The sequence below is a fragment of the Motacilla alba genome, chromosome Z, assembly GCF_015832195.1.
Source record: "Motacilla alba alba isolate MOTALB_02 chromosome Z, Motacilla_alba_V1.0_pri, whole genome shotgun sequence".
Taxonomy (NCBI): domain Eukaryota; kingdom Metazoa; phylum Chordata; class Aves; order Passeriformes; family Motacillidae; genus Motacilla; species Motacilla alba.
Window position 1 is genome coordinate 55,947,569 of NC_052046.1, and position 23,344 is coordinate 55,970,912.

General features: G+C 37.0%; 1 protein-coding gene across 11 annotated transcripts in view; it reads left to right on the top strand.

Moving 5' to 3' along the window:
* The window catches only part of BNC2 (basonuclin 2), a 334,627-nt gene that overhangs the window by 292,778 nt on the left and 18,505 nt on the right, over positions 1 to 23,344 (top strand). For 9 of the 11 annotated variants that reach the window (XM_038125038.1, XM_038125036.1, XM_038125037.1 and 6 more), the window contains exon 5: positions 9,767 to 11,733. In XM_038125038.1, coding sequence (XP_037980966.1) covers positions 9,767 to 11,733 — 1,967 coding nt within the window. Of the gene's footprint in view, positions 1 to 9,766; positions 11,734 to 19,184; positions 19,250 to 23,344 lie in introns of all 11 variants that reach the window. The other 2 variants (XM_038125041.1, XM_038125042.1) reach the window with 1 other exon arrangement.

Sequence of the window (23,344 nt, forward strand, 5' to 3'; positions counted from 1 at the left end):
AAGCTAATTGGTGGATGAATATACACTTGTAAAAGTGCTTCTAATGGCACGTTTGCTGCTCTCCAAATGACTACTGTTAATGTGGAGAAGTGGGCTGCCTAGAAAGTCAGGACTGCTGGGACAAGAGGGTATTAAGACATGAAGGCACAGTTATTATTACTTTGTACATTGTAATATAATTTCCCCACATTCTCTTGCATTTCCCTGCCTCTAATAGGTTCAAACTGATAGCTCTCTTCATGCCCTTTCATATTCCAGTGACCTTTGCTGTTTTGGTGTCACTTCTACGCCCTGCTGTCTCCCTTTTGCATCACATTGCCACCTATGACACACCTGTGTTTTATTGGTGTAAATTTTTTTGGTAAGCAATAAAAGAAAAAAAAAGCCTCATTAAGATCTTGTAGTATGTATTGCAAATAATAATGCATAGTCCCCTAATGAATAGTAAAGATGGAAATCAATCTCCTGATTCTGCTGCCATTCATATATCCTGCATATAGTACAGCTGAATCCCCTTATTGAGACACAGTTTGGGTTCAGTGAGAAAACCAAGCATGTAATGAAATCCATTTTATGAGTATAACTCACTGGCACTTTCATTTCATTGTTTATGGCCTTGGACAACTTCTCAATTTCTCGCAATGCTCCTGGTTAGGCAAATTTCTTACTGACTTAGCTGGAAGTTTTAAGCCCAGAAAGACTCAACTTTTCTTAGTTATGTTTTCCAGTTAGGGTTACGGCTTTAGTCAGTTTAGATTTAAAGTGAAGCAAGGACTGTCTCATAATTTGATTTTACTTGACTGGTTAGATGTCTTGCCCTGCATTTGGTGCAGTCTATGTTAGTAGAGCAAGGATATCAGACACGATCTGTTTATATTATCGCATAGCGCATTGGCAAAAGTCTCGGCTGAAAAGAGGCTGGGTGTCTCTTGTGGCTGTGTGTATTGCAAATTCAATACCTTATGAGGGCTCTTTGTGCATATTTCCTGTTTCTCACAAAAGTTATGTGTCATTCTTTCAGTGTTAGAGAAACTGAGGCTCAGAGAATGCTTATTACACTTACTGAAAGACTGCCAGAGCACAGAAAACCAGAGAAAATACAATTTTATTTCTCAGTGAGTTTTGCAAAAAGTAAAAACAGAAGTGATTTTTGGTGACTGATAGCATCAAGGCAAAGTTTTTTTATGTACTGTACCAAAATGGGCAAATATATATGCAAAAATTGTTAAAAGTGAGAATTAAAATCAATCATTATTACATATGCTATTATTATATACATGATGGTTATTTCCAACACATTTAACATGCAAAATTGTGTTCTAAAATTATTTTGCAGCTGAAATTATTTCAGTGGTTTACCATGTTCATGTCTCTGTTTACATGGTATCTGAAAAGTGCCCGTGGCACCTCATGCACTCTAAATTTTACACACATACACCGTGTGCTTGGTGATTTAATTACCTCTAGTAGCCATGTTGGCCTAAGGACAAACATGCTGTTATTTGCCACAAATTAGTGACAAAGCTTCTTCAGATACTTCAATGAATTTTCCACTCTAGCAGGTTGTAGAGAAGCAAAGGCATCAAAATATTCTCTGTACTTGGGGTCCAAAGTCATGGATTTCAAAGCCATTTAAGAAATTCCAATAAACAGTTCAATAATTCAGGAATGTTGAGAACAAATGCTTCTCCTTAGTGTGCATTAAAAATATTTTTGTGAGCAGATTCTGTAAAGTATATATATTCACCTCGCATTATTTCCCATTTCCAAAAGTCTTTTGGACATCGCAACCAGAACAGATGGTAAAGGGAATAAATGTTGGTATTTGAAAATTTGTCTGGTTCTTGGGGTGAGAAGGAAAAAATACTTGGGAAATGTCCCTAGTACTTCAAAATAAATGAGGTTAGGAGAGCTGCTAAAAAATTGCTTTGGATCTTCTTAAAGCTCAAAGTGCCAATTTGTATCCATGCTAACAGGAGTTCTTCTGTCATCAAATAGTGGGATCTTCTGCCTTTTAACACTTGTCACCAACATGACAGCTATAAATCAAAGCAAATGTTGTTGACATCACAGTACCTTGTGCTTTGGCTAGGATAGAGTTAACTGTCTTAGTAGCTGGTGCAGTGCTCTTTTTTTGGATTTAGTTGGAGAATCATTTGAATAACAGTCATTTCTATTTGTTGCTAAATAGTGCTTACCCTAAACTAAAAGCTTTCTCAATGCGCTGCCAGCAACCAGGTGCCCAAGAAGCTGTGAGGGAGCATGGCCAGGACAGGCGGCCTGAACTGGCCAAAGTTACATTCCATACCCTTGAACATCATGCCCAATATATAAACTGGGGGAGTTGGCTGGGAGGGGCCAGTCCCTGCCTGGGGACAGTCTGGGTATCAGTCAGCAGGCAGGGGGAAATTGTATTGTGGATCACTTCTTTCTCTTGGGTTTTATTCCTCTTTCCTTTTCATTTCCAGTAATATTAGTATGTTTTATTTTATTCACTCACAGAGGGAATAGTGAGTGAGCAGCTGTGTGGTGCTGTGGGGCAGCTGGGGTTAAACCACAGCAGTTATACCACTGTGAAAACTAGTAAATGTAAGAGAGTGTCAGACTCTGGTTATACTTAGACTTTTTTTCATCTAAGTATGGACAGACATCTGCTGTGAAAAAAAAAAAAAAAACTTGCCTGGCACCCAAATATAAAGAGACTTGATGTATTTGCTATGATTAAATAAAGCTCAAGCTGTTGTGGTTAAATACATTGTAGCCCCAAAGTGATCTATTATAATTTTAAAAATAAAAATACTGTGTGCAGTGTCACTCAGGAAAAAAACAGTCACTGTCTCGTGAATTATACATATATACGTATTATTTCGTCCATAATCATCCATAACAAAGAGAATATCTTAACACAAGTCAAACAATATGTTTTAAAAATCAGACAAAGCATTTAAAACCAGTGCCCTTGCATCCTAATAGTTTCACTGGAGTTGCAGAGGTGAATGAAGAGGGGAAATAGTTCAAATTATTGAATTTTTTTCTGGAATCAGTAAGAGACATTACCCCCAATCCACATGGCTGCTTTATAGTTGGCAAATGAGAGTCTCATACTCTTTCAGGGCAATGATTTTAAGGTTGATGAATCCAAAAGGGCATTTTAAGGTTGATGAACCCAAAAAATGAAAAGGCATCCTGAGATTGGGGTACACTATGAGGAAGTTTAGTCCCCAAAAGGAATCATATGTTCAGGATCCCGTGTTTTCATACCATTCCAGGCAGCTTAGTCCAGAACCAGCACCCCAGCAGGTTGCTTGTGCTGGGAGAGGTCTACACTCCTGGCACGCATCTTTGGGATAAGATATGAAACAGAAGACCTGCATATTTTTGGTCAATAAAGATCCTGAAGGCCATTAAGCGAGAGTGTGGGTGGTTAATGGCGGTGTCCTGGCCAGGTTTCTGCTGTGGTTATTGCATTCCACTGCCTTATGTTTCATCTGCAGTTTCAGCAGGACATGGTGTTCCTCACTTTCACTCCAAAACCGTTGAGCAGTGCTCCTGTGTGTTGTTGCACAGCTGCTGTGCTCCACCATGGTGGTACACCCCCAATATATAGTCACACAGATTTGGCTCCACATACTGTTTCAGGGCTAAGTTAAGTCAAAATTACTTTCCAGCATGGTCCGTGGAATTACTCCAGGTTTATGGTGCAATTATTCTTGTTCTAAAGTACAGCCAGATTTGCCCCAGTGTCTACCAGTTCATAAAGTTTGCAAAGGTCTTTGGGGGTCCTTTTGGTGAAAACACAAAATATTTTGCTGCTGAATGCATAAAGAGATATGGCCAAGAAAGAGGAACCAGTGCAAGTACTGTTACAAACCTGGCAGCAAAAGTAAGCATATATGTGTGTGTGTGTATATATATATATATATATATATATATATATATATGTGTGTGTGTGTGTGTGTGTGTGTGTGTGTGTGTGTGTGTGTGTATGTGTGTGTATGTATATGTATATCTATATGTACATGTATGTATGTAAGTAAATAAAGTCTCCTTCATGCTGCTCTTCATTTGAACACACGCTGCCAGTGTCATTCTCAGTGAAACTTCAGCCACCTTCTCTTCTCCTGTAGCATGCAGGTATCCTTATGCCTACCCTGTGTCTTTGGGGCAAGGCAAACAAGTGGTAAGAGAAAGGGGGTGCCAGAAGGGAAGAGTATCTATCAGTTCTAGCAGAATGGAAGCTGCAAGGAAGTCAAAAGATAAAGATTTCCATTATTGACTGAGAACTCAGTAGTGCTGCACTGTTTGTTCCTGCTGCAGCAGTATAACTCATGGAAAGGACTGCTGACACTTAAACATTCAGTTTTTCTTACAGTTTCTATTGGTGATGGGAGGCTGGTGGGAGGTGGATGAGAAGTGGCAGCTGAGGGGAAAAAATTTCAACCATGCCTCTTTGCAGACTTAGTGTGTTAAATGTCATATTAGTTGCACATGTAAAATCACAGTGAGCAAGTATGCACATCTTTTCTTCATGTTTACAGGAGCAAAGGTGAGGGAGATTCAGCATGGTAAAAACTCCTATCAAGAAAATGAGTATCTGATTGCCTGTGTGAGTGTATATTTCTGTGGAAAACTAGATAGAGGGCTTACTTAGGTCCTACTGAGCTCAGTGGGAGTTAGCCAAAATGAGTCAGAGATGTTGCATATTGTCCCATCTGTACTAATGTGAGTTGGTGTGGTGCTGCAGTTTTGGTAACTTTTACCCCAGGAGTAGTAGGACTACCTAGAGTGTAGCAGCTTGAAATTTAATTGTGAAGCAAAGAGATGCTTCTGGGAAATTCAACCAAACAAAAAACAACAAACCCTAAATCATGGAAATTATGAGGGCTTTTCTTTATTGGAAACAAATGTGGATTTTTTTTTTTTTTTGGTCTACACCCTAATTAAAACCATCCTGCACAATTATAGTATGACCAAATTAATATATTTCAGTCTGCTTTTCAACTGTTACAGCTGCCTTCAAACTGTTTCTTTGAGATCAGCTAGAAAATACACAGCTCCTTAGAAGAAAAATTCAGGATATACCCTAAGCTAGCCTAATTATTTAAACCTATTTAAACTATTATTTATCAAACCTGTATGTATGCAATATTTTGTAATAAGGAAACTTCACTGACATGCATGAAAACCCACTGTTTAGGTGCATATGCAAACTTACTTATATGAAGCCCAGCAATTATTTCTTTTTTCTGTACAACTTTGAGTGGTTCTCAGAAGTTATCACAGTAGTGCCTGAAAATAATCTTTGAGTGTCTCCCAGCACATAAAGCTGATTTTAGAAGCAATCTATTTTTTAACCTTTCTATTAATCTCAGCCTTGTATGGACATCTTTCACTGTGTATCCAGTCAGGTGTATATATACATTTTTCCTATCCTAAGAAGTGAATCAGTAAGATAGCATAGAACTGCAAAAAGTCAGTGATGTATATGTACACCAATGTGTTTCTCTGTGTGTAAACATATAAAATTTCTGCCTGTAATGCAGTCATGGGAGCTTCTCACAAAAAATTAGAATTTAAAACAACTGATTTCATAAGAGAAATTCCAGGTTTACAGTGTATGGTTATGGTATATGCTTGTGTAGACTGCCCTTATTTTCTAAATAGGCAGTTTTTAAACTGGGAGGTTTTAAAGCTCAATTGAAAGATTTAAAAGCTGAAGGCCTTCAGAAAATGAAGACTCACCCTGACAACCCTTCCCAGTTAAGCTCCTAAAAATTTGAGGGATCTTTGTGTCCATCCTCTCTTGTAGTTTTTGTCATTCAAGATAATCCTCTTGATCCCACCATGTGTTCTTCTAGACCCAGAAGTTTAAGACAAAATATACCCTAACATATCCTGACACACACCTTTCTTCCTAAAATGTGGTCAGCAAAATTCAGAAGGCGGGTTCAGGGTAATAAGCCATGGCATTGCTTTACAGACCTAATGTATGTGTGTATGTGGATCTGTTTATTCAAATAATAGGCTTGAGTGTGTGGTTAGAGTTAGAAAATGTTATGGGTTATGTCTTCGGTCCTTGGAGGTCACTTTAATATAGTTTAAAGATTAAAAGATTTTCTCCAACTGAAATTGTGAGAAAGAGATCTACACAGTAAAATAAAATTTAATAAATCAATCAATCAAAATAAAATTGATTAAATTAAAAATCAAAACAAGGCTATTTGGACAAAGTAGGAAGAACATTAGTGTATGCTGTACAGATTGGGCTTCCTTGTCTCCTGCCTGTCTTAGAGCTGTGTGTGTGCAGTGGTATCTCTGTACTCACTGACTTCCTTGTACACAGTGTCACTGGAGGCTTGGCTTAATCAGTTGTGAGCTGAGAAAAGTAATATAAATTGGAACCCTTTGTCATGAAGTATTTAAATGTTGATATGCTTTAATGGCTTCGGGGAGAAAATTTAGCATGAGAGATTGTAAGAAACAAGAAATCGATTACATGTAAGAAAGGACTTGAACCTCTAATCAAGTATTACCATATACAGAAAGATCCCTAGCTAGTTATAGCTAAATTCAAATGGGATAATGGTTTGATTTTTTGTTAATTTTAAGTTTTATCAAAAAATGACATTCCTATTCACTCTTTATCTAGTTTGGCATAATACATGCTTACAATGATTTATGGAAAGTTTTCACTGTGTAAATATTGAAGCATATGCTAGACAGTATCCATAAGCAGTGAAGGTTTTATGAAATACAGGCATCTGCGTGTTTCTCTCTGTTTTTGTTGGGTAAAAAAGGCCAGAAAGCTTCTTGCTGAAAATTAAAAAGATAAAGCTTGATGTAGCTAGTAGGAGTAGACAAGGAGTATTTAAGAGCAACTTTCTGGTTCCATGCTTTTTCTATGACAGCTGAGGTAACCCTATGACTATCACACCTTAACTGCCAGTTTCTCTGATCAGTGAGACTTGGCAGCTGCTGAAGGTCTAGTTCCTCATTGTAAATTCTTAAACAAAGTGAAACAAAGGGTGGTGGTGTCTCATCAAGAGGTAACTCATGTAGCTAAGTAACTTTGCTCAGTTAAGATATGGAGTAATTCCCTGAAAGCACAAAGAGAACCCCTGCATTTATTGGCTTGCCTCCCTCCTGTTCTGTGTATGCAGAGAGCTGGCTATGCTGCCATCAGACTGTGTGACACTGCCTTCCCCTTACGTGTGGGATTCTGTTACAGGATCTCTACCTCCTATTCTCATGAGTTGTTGTTGTGCTAGCTGTGATTAATTTTTGATTACTTATGTATCATTTTTTGGTAAAACATCCATCTGTTATATAAGCTTGATTTACAAATGAAAACAAAAACAACAACAACAACATAACAAACAACATAAAATGTGGCAGTAGTACATTACAAAGCAGCCTGCAGCTGGCTGCAGACAGGAATCCTAATTCAATACAGGTAAGCAGTGTAAATTAGACAATGTTATTTCCATCTTTTAGCTATGGGAGTTACAGTTAAAAGGAATTAATATTTGTGATTTGGAATGGGAAATGTGTGTGGATAGATGAGGTCAGATATGACAATGAAGGCCTGGAGATCAAAATCTGATTCAAATCTGGTTTTGCAGCTCCATGTAGGTATTACCCATATGTTGAACTGCTGTGGTTGGCTGGAAGTTGTTGAAGTAGATGTAAGAAACTTTAGATCTTACCCAAGGGGAGAGAGAGTAGCTAAAGTTATTTGGGAGAAAAAAAAAAAAAAAACAAAAAAAAAAACCAAAATATAATTATGGAGCTCTAAAATATGAACCTGTCCTTTAATTTTTTTTTTATGGCATTGGTGATTTTTTTCCTTCCACCTCTCATCTCATTTCGATTTGGTTTTGTTTCACTTATTTTTCTTGTTGGGGGTGATATTTGATGTACTGGATGATTTCTGTTAGATGGTTCTGACTGACTGTAAAATAGTGCTACATCAAGAACTGTAAGGACATAGAAATCAGACATGTCCATAGTACTTAGGGGTGTTCAAAGCTGAACACATTTCCATACTAATGCAGCAAACCAAAACCAGCATCTGCATCATGATGTTTCATTCATCACCAAAAATACAGAATGAACATTTTCTACACATAGATGGGTTTTGGGGCTTTCCATCTGGATTTTCCAAGTTAATTGCTGTTGAGGGTTTCACTGTCTTTCAGGGTTTGATTGTGAAAGTTCATGCGTGAAGCATTTATGAAGATTTTGTAGTTGTTTCTAAGGTACTGAAGCATACATGGCATTAATCTTCAGCATTAACTTTGTACCCAGAGAGGTGAACTGAACATTTTCAAACTGAAATAATAAAACCAACTTTAATCAATTAAACACATGCTTTATTATTTAGCATTGAAAAATTGTATTTTTTGGTACTCTAGGAAATGTGAGGGAAGAGAAGTATGAATCGTCTGAAGACTGAAAATAATTAATAAATTTAATAAATAAAAAAATAAATCCCGGGGGTAAAGGGGCTGGAGGGGAAGAAAGGTATTTCAGACTTCATAATCAAACAAGGGTTAATGATCTTTACAGCAGTGTGTAATCCAAATTCTTCAGGTGAGGTTCTGAACCTGAGATTCAAGATGTAAAAATATCAAAGGCAGTGTGGTGGTTTGTCTTGTAAGGCTTCAAACTGTCTAATGCATGAGGAAGCATTGGAATAATTCTGGTTTGATGGCTTTCCACATTTCTTGTTGGTTATAGTTACTGTGCTAATTTTATGTCCAGCATTTGCCCAAAAGGAAAGATGCCAATAAAATGATGAATTCATTATATAAGTATTTTAATATGTTTTTATCAATACTTGCTTGAATGGATTGCCTGACATTACATTGCAGAATTTTTAAGTCCTACCTTCAGGCAAATCTCATGCTTACTAGCAAAAATGAAAGTGTGAAATGCTTTTTAATGTATATTTAACAACAGATAGTCTTGTGATTACTGATGTGTATTCTCTCTGGATTTTTCCCTTGCTATCAGAAGGCAATGTTAAGAGACAACATTTTTACACATTTATGCTATTTACATCCATCAGATCCTTACTTTTTTACATATTTTTAACTGTCATTTATAAGAAGGCTACAAAAAAAAGTAATCTCTCAAGTCTAAACCATACCAAGGTTGCAAGCTTATAATCAATCAATTGCCAGTAATAGTCCAGGAAAAAAGGGATTAAGGTACAAGTGTTATATGCTGTTTTCAAGACATTTTGCCTTGCATGGAAGTTTCTTATGAAATGGCCTATAAATGGTTTCAGTCTTATATCTGCTTGTATTTAAGGAGCAAATCTATCAATTTTACTTATTTACCTTTTCCTAATAGTGTTACCATTTAGCAGTGATTAAGGTACAATTTTCTGTATTTTACAGTGGTGTGCACAACAGTTCATGTTTTACTAATTTATTATAAACAGTAGCATTTTACAGAGATCACTGTTGTTAAAATAGAAGTACTGAAAGCATTTTAGATCACAGAGTCCCAGAGTCTACATTTTGTGTACTCTGGCACTATTAAACTCAATCTGGTTTTCTAACTGTGACTCTAATTACAGTATTTGCATGGATGAAAAGTTTGTGGTTTTTGGTCAAGTTCTATTAACACTGTTTGCATCTTGTTTTTTGAGCTTAGTGTTTAATGTTCAGGCAGCAGAGCACCTTCTTCAATAATTATGCAGAATCAATAAGCTTTTCTTTGTGTTTTGTCTTTGTTGTTTCTTTGATATGGCCTCTAGGATGCTGCAGGCAAGGTGCTGGACCGCTGGGCCATCATGTCCAGGGAAGAAGAGATCATTACCCTTCAGCAGTTCCTGAGATTTGGAGAAACGAAATCTATCGTGGAGCTGATGGCAATTCAAGAAAAAGAAGGGCAGGCTGTGGCTGTGCCATCTTCAAAGACAGATTCAGATATAAGGACTTTTATTGAAAGCAATAATCGCACCAGGAGCCCAAGTCTCCTTGCTCACCTGGAGAATAGCAACCCTTCCAGCATTCATCATTTTGAAAACATCCCGAATAGCCTTGCATTCCTGCTTCCATTCCAGTACATAAATCCAGTCTCTGCTCCACTGCTGGGGCTGCCTCCAAATGGCCTCCTGCTGGAACAGCCAGCAATGAGGCTCCGTGAACCAAGCCTTACAACACAAAATGAATATAATGAGAGCAGTGAATCTGAAGTTTCCCCTACACCTTTCAAGAATGAGCAAGCATCCAGCAGGAATGCTTTGACCAGCATCACAAATGTGGAGCCCAAAACTGAGCCAGCCTGTGTCTCTCCTGTTCAAACACCTACGCCAGTCAATGATTTATCAAAAACGGAGCACACAAAAAGCTCATTCCGAATTCACAGAATGAGGAGAATGGGGTCAGCCTCCAGGAAAGGAAGAGTGTTTTGCAATGCATGTGGCAAAACCTTCTATGACAAAGGTACTCTTAAAATCCACTACAATGCTGTGCACCTGAAAATCAAGCATCGATGCACTATTGAAGGCTGCAATATGGTCTTCAGCTCTCTCAGAAGCCGCAATCGCCACAGTGCTAACCCAAATCCCCGTCTCCACATGCCTATGCTAAGGAATAACCGTGACAAAGATCTAATTCGTGCTACATCAGGTGCCGCCACTCCTGTCATAGCAAGTACAAAGTCCAACCTAACTCTAACAAGCCCTGGGCGTCCACCGATGGGGTTTACCACTCCCCCTCTTGACCCAGTACTGCAGAACCCTCTTCCCAGTCAGCTGGTCTTCCCGGCTTTAAAGACTGTCCAACCTGTTCCTCCTTTTTACAGAAATTTACTTACTCCTGGAGAGATGGTGAGTCCTCCAACCTCACTCCCAACCAGTCCCATAATACCAGCTGTGAGTGGCATGGAGCAGCATCCTCCTCCTCCTTCAGAGTCATCGGTACCTTCAGTGTTGATGCCCACCCCAGAGCCCAATGCAGACCTTGCCCCCAAGAAGAAGCCAAGGAAGTCAAGCATGCCAGTTAAAATTGAAAAGGAGGTTATTGACACTGCTGATGAGTTTGATGATGAAGACGAAGAGGTGAATGACAGGACCACAATGGTGAATGACATTGGTCATGACAATCACTGCCATTCTCAGGAGGAAATGAGCCCGGGCCTGTCTGTTAAAGACTTTTCCAAGAGTGACAGAAGCAGATGTATGTCCAGACCAGACATAAGAAGGGCAGACAGCATGACATCAGAAGACCAGGAGCATGAGAGAGACTATGAAAATGAGTCAGAGTCATCAGAGCCCAAATTGTGTGAAGAATCGCTGGAAGGCGATGATCGCCTCCATGAACCAGGTGAAAAATCTATGATGCACAGCGACCGACCAGATGAAAACCACAATGACTCTTCCAACCAGGATGTCATTAAGGTGAAGGAAGAGTATACAGACCCTACATATGATATGTTCTACATGAGCCAATATGGACTGTACAATGGAGGCAGTGCCAGTATGGCTGCTCTTCATGAAAGTTTTGCTTCTACATTCAACTACAGCAGCCCTCAGAAGTTCTCCCCAGAAGGTGAAATGTGCTCCAGTCCAGACCCCAAGATATGCTATGTTTGCAAGAAAAGTTTCAAGAGTTCCTACAGTGTGAAGCTTCACTACCGAAATGTTCATTTAAAAGAGATGCATGTCTGCACAGTGGCTGGCTGTAACGCTGCGTTCCCATCACGGAGAAGCAGAGACAGGTCAGTAAATATTAATTGATTTTCTGCATTATTAAATGTGTTGAATTATGGAAGAATAGGTAGTTTAGGGTATATGAAGAAATAGAGAGATGCACAGTAATGACAAATGACAATTGTATTCCCATGACATTGAAAGAGATTTATCACTTTAAGATTTTCATTGTTCCTTGGCATTCAGAATGGTATATATTGGGCCATCCTCTTAAGTGACTGCCTAGATAACAAATGTCATTATACTTTCTATATTCCTGTGAGCATGTGTATTGTACTTCTGTTTATAAGCTACAGCCCTCATTACATTTATTTTCTTCTTCCTGTAACATTTAAAACAAGAAAATCTTCTATTAAGTGTATAATAAATTATATACAATACAAATGTCTACATTGCATGCATATCAAACCATAGAATGAGTAAGGAGGGCAAAGGTGGATGGGTGGTTGAATGAAAAGATGGAGATAGGTAATAAAGGACTGGAATTATTTCCATCCTCATAGGGTCCTACAAAAGCAAACAAGAAGCATTAGAAGGTTGTTCTTTACTATATTTAAGTTTTAAAACTAGGTGCTGTGTTGTAGTGAGAACAAGTAAATATTACGAATAAAGAAAACAATTGTCTGTTTCTTTAGTAGAACCTACACACATCTCTGTCCACTACGGTCATTTAGTCTACGTTATTATTTTCTGCATGTGATCAACTGCCTTCTTCACCAGTGGAAATTATGCACATTCAGAGAGAAAAGGCTTCCCTACATATTTTTAAGATCAACCAGGGTATATTCTGCTGGCCCTTCAGATGATATCATGCCTGAGCTATGCTGCATCGGTACAAAAGAAGTTTGGCTTAAACAGAAGCAGCTGGTCCATAAACTCTTTGGTTTAGGGTTTTGGGATTTTTTAGGTTTTTTTGATTTTTTGTTTGTTTGTTTGTTTTGGGGTTTTTTCGTTGGTTTTTTTATAGACTGTTCTTTTTGATTCCTGAGGAGAATGTAATACAAATGGAATTTGTCAAAGTGATAGGACGACACAGGTATTTCATACTTGTGGATAAAAACTCGCTCATTTGATGATCATACTGTCACATAACAAAATCTCTCTGGTTCATGGAGTAAAATGGGTAAAATCAGGTCACCTGTTTTCCTTTACTTGTGTTTCATATTTTTTCATTAGGCTGTAAAAATTCAGTAGACCCAGGAAGGAAATTAAAACTAGCTAAACATTTCATACACAGCTCCTGATTTCTTTTTGTATTTTTTCCATTGAAATGGATGTGTTTTGAAAGGGAGTGTTTCTCATCCAATAAAATGAAAGCAAGTTAGTGTTAAGGATACCGAGGGGCCAAAATTCATGGTTTTGATGAAGAGTACTGTCCCCAAATATCTCATGTCTTCTTTTACCATTTATGAAACCCACTAAACAGAAAAATATGAACAAATACAAGAATACAAGTTCAAAACACCTAAGAAGGACAATCTAGGAAGCTTGCATTTCAGCAGGTTAAACTACTAGATACAAAGCAGGTAGATCTAAATTAAGACTAATTTTCTTGCTGTGTGCTAAGTTTTGTGAGTCTTGAATTTGACAAGGGAAGTATGTGAAATAATCTGTGCTAAGCTTAGATGTGTGAAACCCCTTTCAGTTCCTGAAATCATAATCTTTGTTAGTCAAGAGTTTGGTTTGGTCAGTCTGTTTCCTTTAATGAATTATGAAAAATCAGTCATGTACTACACAAAACAGCTTTGAATTGAGCATGTGACGCAAGAGCTGATTTGCTTTAGGATGTGGAACTTTATGCAGTAATGCATTGGTAGTATGCTAGATAGAGGTAGTAATAAAGTTAGCATAGTAAAGATTTAGATATTCGAAGAGTGACTGTGACAGCATGCATAAAATTTTTCCAAGACAAGAACCTGCATATAGGGCACATTTTGAATTTTTTGTGATATACCTAGGATACTACTATTGAGTTTATTGAAAGAAAAATAAAACAAAAGAAATGATTTAGTGTCTTAAATTGCAGGCTGCAAATTTAAAGATAAAATTATTATTTGCATATAATTTTGACTTGTGTAATGTACAAGACTATCTTCTTACATCATTCCATTAGTAACATTCAGAATATGATTCAGTTATGTATTGCACCTGGGACAAAAGACATTTTTTTGCATATTATATTCTTTAATGGCTCTGTAATTCAAAAAATTCAAAGACATGGTACAATTTGTGTGCCCTACTAGTTTTTATTAGTTGTTTATCAGTTTCGGTTTGCAACAGTAGTCAGGAAATGCCATTAAAGAACCAGGAAATTCTGTCATGGTTCAGGATAATTCTTTTAGATAATTGAGCAAGAACAAAATTTCCCTGGGCTATCCATTTTTATCTAGAAGTGCAACACCTAGAAATGTGCAGAAATGAAAGCATATGTACAGCATGTCAAAGAAAGCAAATGAAAGATTTAAGTAACATTTTCTGATAATTTGTCAAAAAAGGGCAGTTTTGTTAAAAAAAATAATTAGGAAGTAAAAGTTAAATCAATATATTGTCTCCCCCCTTTTTTTTTGTGTTGTTTGGGTTGGTTTTTTTTCGGTTTTGCTGGGGGAGAGATTTTTGTTTGTTTGCTTCTTTGCTTTGTTTGTTTGTTTGGGGGTCTTTTGCAAACTGTTTAATTAGCCCCAAAATTTTTCCATTAGCTTTGTTTTCATTTATTTTCCCAATCATCCTTTTGAATATACTTCTTTTCTTTTTCTTTTTTTCAAGAGAGAGTATATGCAATTCCCAGCTTTTCAGAATATGGACACCACCAAAAAGATAACTAGATAATTAGATTAATAGGATTGCAAAGTGAGAATGTCTTCCAGCTACTTAAATCAATTCCACTTAAAAACTCAGGAGTGTTTTGCTAACAATTGCTGTATGAGAAATAAGGGTTAGCTACCTACAGCACACAGTAATAACTCCTGGATAATATTTAAAATGGATTAGCATCCCATTTTGCACTCATTACTAAAGTCTCTGTGATTTACTTGTGCTATGAGTCACTCATATAATCTTTGATTAGCTGGATTGTCTTTGCTTTGACAGTTAAAATGAAATATTTTTTTTCAGTACATTCAGTACTATCTCTGTAATGAAATCAGAGTTCTAGCTATTCCACAGCTTACAATCTTGTGAAGTTATCTTTTTTGTCTTTTTTTTGTCTTTTTATTAAGCCTATTACTAGCATTATAATAATTATATTACTAATCCTATTATAACTAGTTAGATATCTAAAACTCACAACTCCCACTATGTTCTGTAATAAAATACAAGTTTAAGTGGAGATAGATAACACTGGCTGATTATTTTTGTTTCCTTTAGAGGCATCTGATTTGGCTTAAGTCTTTTTCCAATGCAACTCTAGTTAATCAAAGGTTAATCAAATATTCCCCCTTGTACATACACAAAAACCCAAATTGTTGACAATGGGTGGAGCTACTGTAAAATGGGCTTTGGAAAGGAGGGGTTGTTATACAGACTGCTTGTTACCAGAGGCAGCATATCACATCAGGAGCAAAAGCAGTGCTGCTTGGACAGAGGAGGGGTTTTATCTGTGTCAGAGATGCAACCCCCTCCTTTGCAGAAAGCATCCTGTAGCAATTTGTGCTAAGGTTGACCAATCTAGCTTTATCATTCCTACATCATTCCTGCCAAAGTCAACACCTGCATAAATATTCTTCTGCCGGCATTGTTGGAATATCCTCTGAGATCTTTGGCCAACCAATGAGAATCTTTGCAAATTACGGTCAAGATCACCAGAAGATTTTAGAGTCCCACTTCAAATGTGGTTTTTTTTCAATACAGGAGGAAGGAAAGCAAAGACTTATTTTCATTACTATCAAAAATTCTGTTATCCCTTCTAAAAATTAAACAGTATTGTTTTCCAATAGTCAAGCTCTGTTTAGCCTAGACATTTTTAAAAGCACCTATTTTCATCATTCTTCTGAGTTACAAGTAACATCACTCATTAAATCACCCTTAATACCTAGATTTTTTTTCCTCAGAATAGTCTTTCTGACTTCTTTACCTAGAAACACTAGACCTGAGTAAGCCACTTCCATACTTCAACAACTACTTCCTGAATAGCTGTTCATCCATTTGTGTTCCTGTATTTACTTCAGATGCCCTTTCTTATGAAGACATGATCTTCAGGCTAAGTCTTGTTGCAAAAAGACAATGGAGAGTAAATAAAAATGAGACTGTACTAAAAATTTTGTCAGAAACAATGTCATCAGCCTCCTTTTGAATGGAAAGGCATCTTTTCAAGTAACTTCTTTAAACAGAAAAGAGATGGGAGGAAGCAAAGTTCCCTTGAAGACAGACCACTTGAATGGAAAGATTTGTCCTTGTGGATTGAATTCTCTCTGGAGTCAAAGAAGACCTTTCCAGCAAGTGAAAAGAAAGGGCCAGTGGCCACAGTAGTCAGATTCTCCTGGGATCTCTTTCCCAGCCTCATCTCTGAGTTTTATCCCAGCACTGAGTTTTCCTTACAAAGTGATGGGTATGGTTAATCCTTGAAGTCAGCACAGAGGTACAGCTGCTCAGGAAATGATCCTGAACAGTGGATGAGACATGTGGATGGGAGGAAGGAAGAATTATTGCCTGACCAAAGGGGACAGCAATGCCAAAGTTTCATCTGAGTTGAAGAGCGCATTCAGAAGTAAAGGTCTGAAAGGTGCAACTTGGAGTGGTTGGCTTCATTTTGGTCACCTATAAGAGCCAAGAATTTTGTGGTCAAAACCAGTGATGAAACAGGTGGCAGGTGTACCTTTTGCCATCATTAGGTCTTGCTGAGAAACATTTTTTTTTTCTGGAGGAGAAATAGAGACGTCTTCTCAGTTAGACTTAGTGCATGCTAAATCCCCATTTCACCTCAGTACTGACACTATTAAAATCTATTTAAATTAGGGTTTTAAAATAGGACCCAACATTAATAACAATAGGTGACTGTGTTTTCCTTTCTCTCAAAGTATACAAAAAATTAATTCTCAATGTACCTGTTCAGGGGAACAAACCAAATCTTTTCATTTTGTCTGTCTGCAACTTAAGTAGGACTATTCATTACTCAGGTTTGTCTTTTAGGTTTAAGTTTTCTCAAAAACTGGGCATGCATGCATATGCATGTGCATATGTGTGTGTGTGTGTCAATGTGTGTGTGTGTGTGTTCCACAGGATGGGAAAGGTAATTGAGCCACATGAATAAATTTAAAAACAAAATAATATCTGCTCAGGGTGACTTATAAATAAATATGAGACAACTATTGATGCCAAGTGTGATCATGCCATTTGATTGCAAGTTAAATCAATCGGGATTTATAAACGTAAACTCCTTGATTTGTATGGTATGGAGCAAGACATCTGTAGGTGGTTTATTAAAACCTGCTGATGTTTCCAGAACTAAATTTGTGCAGATATGGGCCTCCGGGTAGCTGTATGGAAAAAGCAGAGACATACTTTTTGTCTGGTTACCTGACTTCTGGCCCTTGTACAGGTGTGCTTGAATAAATTAACATCAGTTACCTATGATGAGCCATTGCAAACATTATCAAGGGAGGTGAAGATGTGAGAAATCTGTTACCTGCCTCCTGTTATCACCTCCTTGACACAATCATCCTACTAGCCTTCGAATCTTCTACAAATAAATTTTAGAGAGTTGTTTTCTATAAGCGCACTCAATTCTAGCTCCAAGAAATATAATACTTTGCATCAGTCCATGACAATTATTACTGTATTCCCCAAATATAATTACCTGTCATATACAACTTTAATTTCCTCCAATAAGAACAAGAAAATCCAGTTTTAAGACATTGGGTGTTTGATGAACCATTTTTCAAGAGACAAAAATTGTATCTGATGCATTTTTAAAAATATAAACACATTTTATACCAGTACTATTGTTTCTGGACATGATGCAGTTCACAAAGAGACTAGCTGCATATCCAATACAATTGAATGAACCATTAGGTTTCCTCTTGCAGAGACACTAAGATGTGTGTCATTGCTAATGTTCACATAACTCTTCCTTACCCAAGAGAAGCTATATCATAAAGAAACATTTTGTGCCACCTCTAACGCAGATCTACTGATCTAACCTCTTCCATGAGTAGTCATGTTGAACACAGACTGCCTGTCATATTGTATACTCACCAATGTGAACAGAAGAAGCAGAATTAAAACTAGAAGGCATATGAAAAAGTCTTCATAAGATGTTTGAATATATTTTTAATAAGATTTTTTAATTTAAAAGAAAATAAATAAATTGAAACACGAGTCTACTTATGTGAGAAAATATTGAAGAATCAATTCTGGTGTGGACAGAGTTTTTTTCTAACTATGTACAGTCATTTATTTGGGATTTAAATTGGAGATGGTGGTTGTTTTTTAAAACAACTTGCGGTCTACATTTTCTTGTTCTGCTTTGGTATACAAAATTATGTCACTTAGAGAGGGAGAATACAGTTTTTTATGCAGTTCAAGAAGCCTCATTTTTATATGAACTTGCAAATGAGCCAAGGTATTTTCAGTGACCTGAAAAGTTTATTTAAACAAACTGCTACACCAGGATTAACATAGGTGGGAAGCATAAGTAAAACATTGAAAAGAGTAGCCAAAAGCAGAACATCTATTGAGCAATATTTTTGCCTGCTATTTATTGTGACAAATAGTGTAAATGTTTAATGTGTTTTGTCCAAGTTTCCTGCACAAGTTCTTTGTGTTTTATGTTTGGTGAATGAGGTTATCTGGGAAGACAGGACTGGGAACATGAAGGCCTGCCATAATATCCTGGTTGCCCCTAGGTTCCTAGAAAATACTGGAAGAACCACATATTTTCCAGAGAGTGGGAGACAATTATTTTTCATTCATCTGAGTAAGTGTAAAGCTGTTCCCCAGTTATGAAGATGTCCCATCTTCCCTAGAGTCTTTTGGAAGTGCATTAAATAAAACATCTACCCACATAAGTTCCTGCAGGGAAAGCCTCTAGCTGTTCTTTTATACTTAAGAGCAGAAGGTTGTAAGATCTCTGCTACAGTGAAAGAATCTGTACTTTACAGATAGAAGATAACACCAGGATACTGCATCCATAAGTCTGGGTGGAACAAGGCACTGCACACTCTCAGATGCAGGAGTCTGGGGAGAAATAATGAACGGTGAGGGAAACAGACTTGTGTCAGGAATATCCATGTGTTTACTGCCCTTTGGATTTACAGCTTTCAGTGCAGGACTGAGACACTCAGGCAGGTAAATTCTGTCATACATACAATCATGATCCATTCATTTGTCAGCTGTGCATGTCTGAAAAGAGAAACTTTCAATTCAAGAAGTAAACTTTTCATCAGATCTTATATCCTGACCAAAGATTATTAATAGCTGAGACCTTTTCTTTTTCCCATAATGACGATGCTGCTCTTTCCCCTAGATTTGAGCTGTTTCATTCATTGGAACATGAACTGAGTGACTGTGTTGGGACATATACGAATTAATGTGAGTAAGAAAATTGGTGAGGCAAGTCTTACAAATGAAAACAAACAAGCAAACAAAAAAAAAAAACAAGCACACACACACACACAAAAACCTGAAAGAGGGAAAATGTACCATGTGTAGATGCCTCAAAATAGCTATAATGATTTGTTGAAGGATAGTGTGCCAGTTCTATCAGCATATCTAGACACAGGTTGCCATTTCAAAATATATTTTGAAGTAGAACTATGTAGCAGGTGATTAGTATAGTAAAACAAAATCATCTGGATTTCTATTCCATTGCTTTTTGACAAAATACTTCTTAGCTACTGAGTCAGGTGGGACAGGAGAGTTTTCTACTGAAATACATAATAGTAAAAGATGTTACTCAAAAATAGTTGGAAATTTATGGGCTCTGGGGAAAAGAAACCCAAAATCTAACTTCTCTAAATCTGGAACATTTTTTATGATTATACAAGCTGCTAATCATTGGCAAATATGACAGGGAGTAACAGCAAATTCGTGATGTAGAGCCTATAGTTTCAGAAATATACTGTTCGGTTAGAAAATATTAGTGGTGAAGCTAAACATACTGCTCACCACTTATCTCAGGATGTTCCTGAAGGAAGACACACAGTTATGAAAGAGAGTTAAGTGCTCCACAGTGTCAATGAAGAGACCAGTGTAGGCACTGCAAGTACACTGCAAGACACTGTGCACAGCTTTTTACTACCCCTTAATCCTGACCAGCAGTACTAGAAGTTTGTTGTCCTTTGTCTCTTCAGACAAGCAGTGCCACACATCATGTACCAGTATTTGTGATGCTATGCTGTGGTACCTCAGTAGAAACCTCTCATTCACGTCCAGCACGTACGCATAAAACATTCTCTAATGGTACCTTTAGAGGTACCTCAGATGGTCTTTTGGGACTTGCGGTAACATAGGAATATCTCAGGTGAGATACCTCTTATGGCTCATCACAAGTTAAAATTTTAATGGCAAACACTGGATATTTCCTAACAACAGTTTTAAGCCTACTACTTCTAAAAAAAAAAAATCTAAGGCTTTTTGTAGTGCTTTCTGCTTTCCAGCAACATCTTTTAAATGAGCAGTTTGCCATGTGCTAAGAAAACTATTTTTTAAATTATTTTTTTAATTAAGAGTCTGTTTCACATTGAAGCTTGCCCTGAATAGCATTGCTTTAAAAGATCTGTCTAAGAAATAATTTAACATTTTTGCCATGAGGCACCTTCAAGCTTCATATAAATGCACCTGGAAGAGAAATGGAAGAGTTTTAGATTTGCCAGAAATGTATGCTCCCATAAAAGAAAAAGAGTTGCAGGACTTTGTTGGCATTGTGAATAAATGTAAAATGGTTTGTTTTGTGTGGGGAAAGCAGGGGAAGAGAAGGAAAGAATAAGACTGTAATAAGAAGATATTTTTTGCTGTCGCTTTGATTTTCTTTTTTTTTTTTTCTTTTGAATAAAGAGGGGTAAGAAAGTCCCAAGCTGTGTGCCAAACTATAAGAGTCTAAAACACAAGATGTAAATTATAGGGGTTTCATGTTGTTATTTCCAGTGTTACTGATTTTTTTAGTGCTTTACAAACTTTATTGCTTATTTTATTTACTAGGGAAAAGTGTTTCCAGTTTTTTCCCCCTTTCTTTCCCTCTTCTTCCCTCTCTCCTTTTCTTTGTTATGCCAGAATAAAGAAAGTAATTACAGTTCAACCACTTACAACAGAAAATACAAATGGGACATAGTTAATTTTGCTGCCTGTAAACCTTAGATTGTACTTTTGTGTTTTACACACAATATACAGAAATAAAAATAGACCAAAAGTATATATGTGTGTGTGTGTGTGTGTACTGAAAGAAAGACATACATTATGTTATTAGATAAGGATGTAAAAATACAATGGATATAAAGAGAACTTGGATTCCCTCTCAGATGGTAAATGAGCCCTTGTTTCAAGATGAAGATGCACACAGATATATATATACAATATATATATTATATATTATGCAAGACTGAGAACCAAGATTTCATGAGGAGGGGCCCTGGCAGGAAGGATAACAGATCCTGCACTGGATGTCTCTCAGGTCTGATAGCCAGATAGGGGAGCAGCACTAATTCTGCAGCCTTTTTAGTCTGTTCTGTCACAGAAGGGGCACTGCTGGGTCAGTCAGCTCACTAGTAATTGTGTTTTACAGACTTCTAAAGCAATTGGCTCAGTCAGTCCCAATTCAATAAAAGTGTAGAGCGAGAGTGAGAGCACTTTTGTTCTATTTTTTACTTGAAATTATTTCATTCAGCAATCTGTCTTTTTTATTACCAGGATTTGACATTAGCACTCCAAGCTATATTAGCATCCATTTCAGCAGTTCAGTAATGGTATTAAAAAAACACTTAACTTCAACGGTGAATGGTTGTATGACAGTGCCATAAAAATCCACATTAAAAAAAACTTATGTATTTGTCCCTGCAAATTATTTTTCACTCGTTTAACCACTTCAAAACTACACTGTCTTGACTGGTGTTTGCAGGAGCTTTAGCAGCAAGGAAGGCTTGTAAAGGGGCAGCATCTGCAGCAACAATGGCATAAAGAGAAAAATTAAGACATTTGAAGAAGAAGAAAAATGTGATAGGAACATGCAAGCACACATACATATACAACAAAGACCTTTTATTTTGAGTGGGTGCCTGTCATTCATCAACTGAAGTAAGATTTTTAAACTCAAATCACTCGAGGTAAAATCTTTGGCATCTTCCAGATTTCTGGGATTTAATTTTGAACCTAGCACTCTACAAGCTTGGGACGGCAGCCTAACTATCTTGGCACTGCAGCACATTCATAAATGACTGCATTAGGTTCTAAATTTTGATTAAACATTCTGTAATTAATCAATTGTAGACATGAAGCAGTTGGCAAGGTGCAGAGCTGCAAAATGTTTAAGACATAAAACATTACAAAGTAATTAGAATGTGCTCCTTCAAGAGAAGGATTGCCTTCAATAAAGAGGTAAATGATAGCATCATGTTTATTGTGGACGTAGGCAGCCAGTGCAATATGATAAACTGCAGGAGATACACGTATCAGTAATCATCCACATTATTAGTGTCATTAATCATAATTCTAAAAATATGACAGCAGCAGCCAACTTTTTGACCAATTTTGCCTCTGCCTGTTGGCCGTTATAACTTCACTAATAGACTGCAGAGCTCCTGTGCGTGGCAGTTTGCATTGAGAATGGAAGGTTAATTATATTTGAGCTGCTGATTCCTTCTCTCCTCGGGAAAGACTGAGCACTTTGACAATCCCAGGAGCTCACTGCTGTTAAACCAGTAAAAGTACTTTATTGAAATTTTTTTTGTTGGTCAGGAATGAGTAGATGTTTCAAATGAGATATAAGCGCCAGGCTGGGATGGCTGCTAATGTTTCTTCCAAAATAATCCTTGGACAGCAAGCTCAACTTAGATATCTTTGCACATTCTCCTGTGGATGAGTAGAAAAGTTGAGAATTTAATAAATGCTGACAATAGCATGTATGGAAAAATCTCAGAGGATTGAAATTACTGAGAAGTTGGGGCATCAATGAAAGGAAATTTTAGGATAATCAACTATCTGTTGACCTGATAGGGGTCTTTATTCAGTAATGTAAAATTACTAATAGAGGAACCCTATTGAAATGCCGCATCACATTTGGTTTTATAGTTCCTCTGGTATTATATAAATAAAACCAGCATTATTAGACAAACATTAGGAATGAGAATTACTATTGCATTGTATCAAAATAATGGATTATAATTAATTTTGTATCAAAATTATTGGATCAAAATAAACGGTTTACAGATTTGCTATGGCACCTGAAATTGTACAAAACTATCCCTGGTTTTATTATTAATTTGAACTTGAGGTTCAATTGATAAAAAATCTGTAAATCTCCTAAGCAAACCATGAGATAATGTGTTGCTGTGCATCAACATCTGAGAGAAAAGATTTCGTTTGAAATCAGAGCTAGGGGAAAACTAGGAATTCTACCTGAATTTTTTCTTTATTTGTGCATAAATTGAAACTTGGAGTTCAGCAAAATTCATGAGTGGCATGCTGAACTTTAGG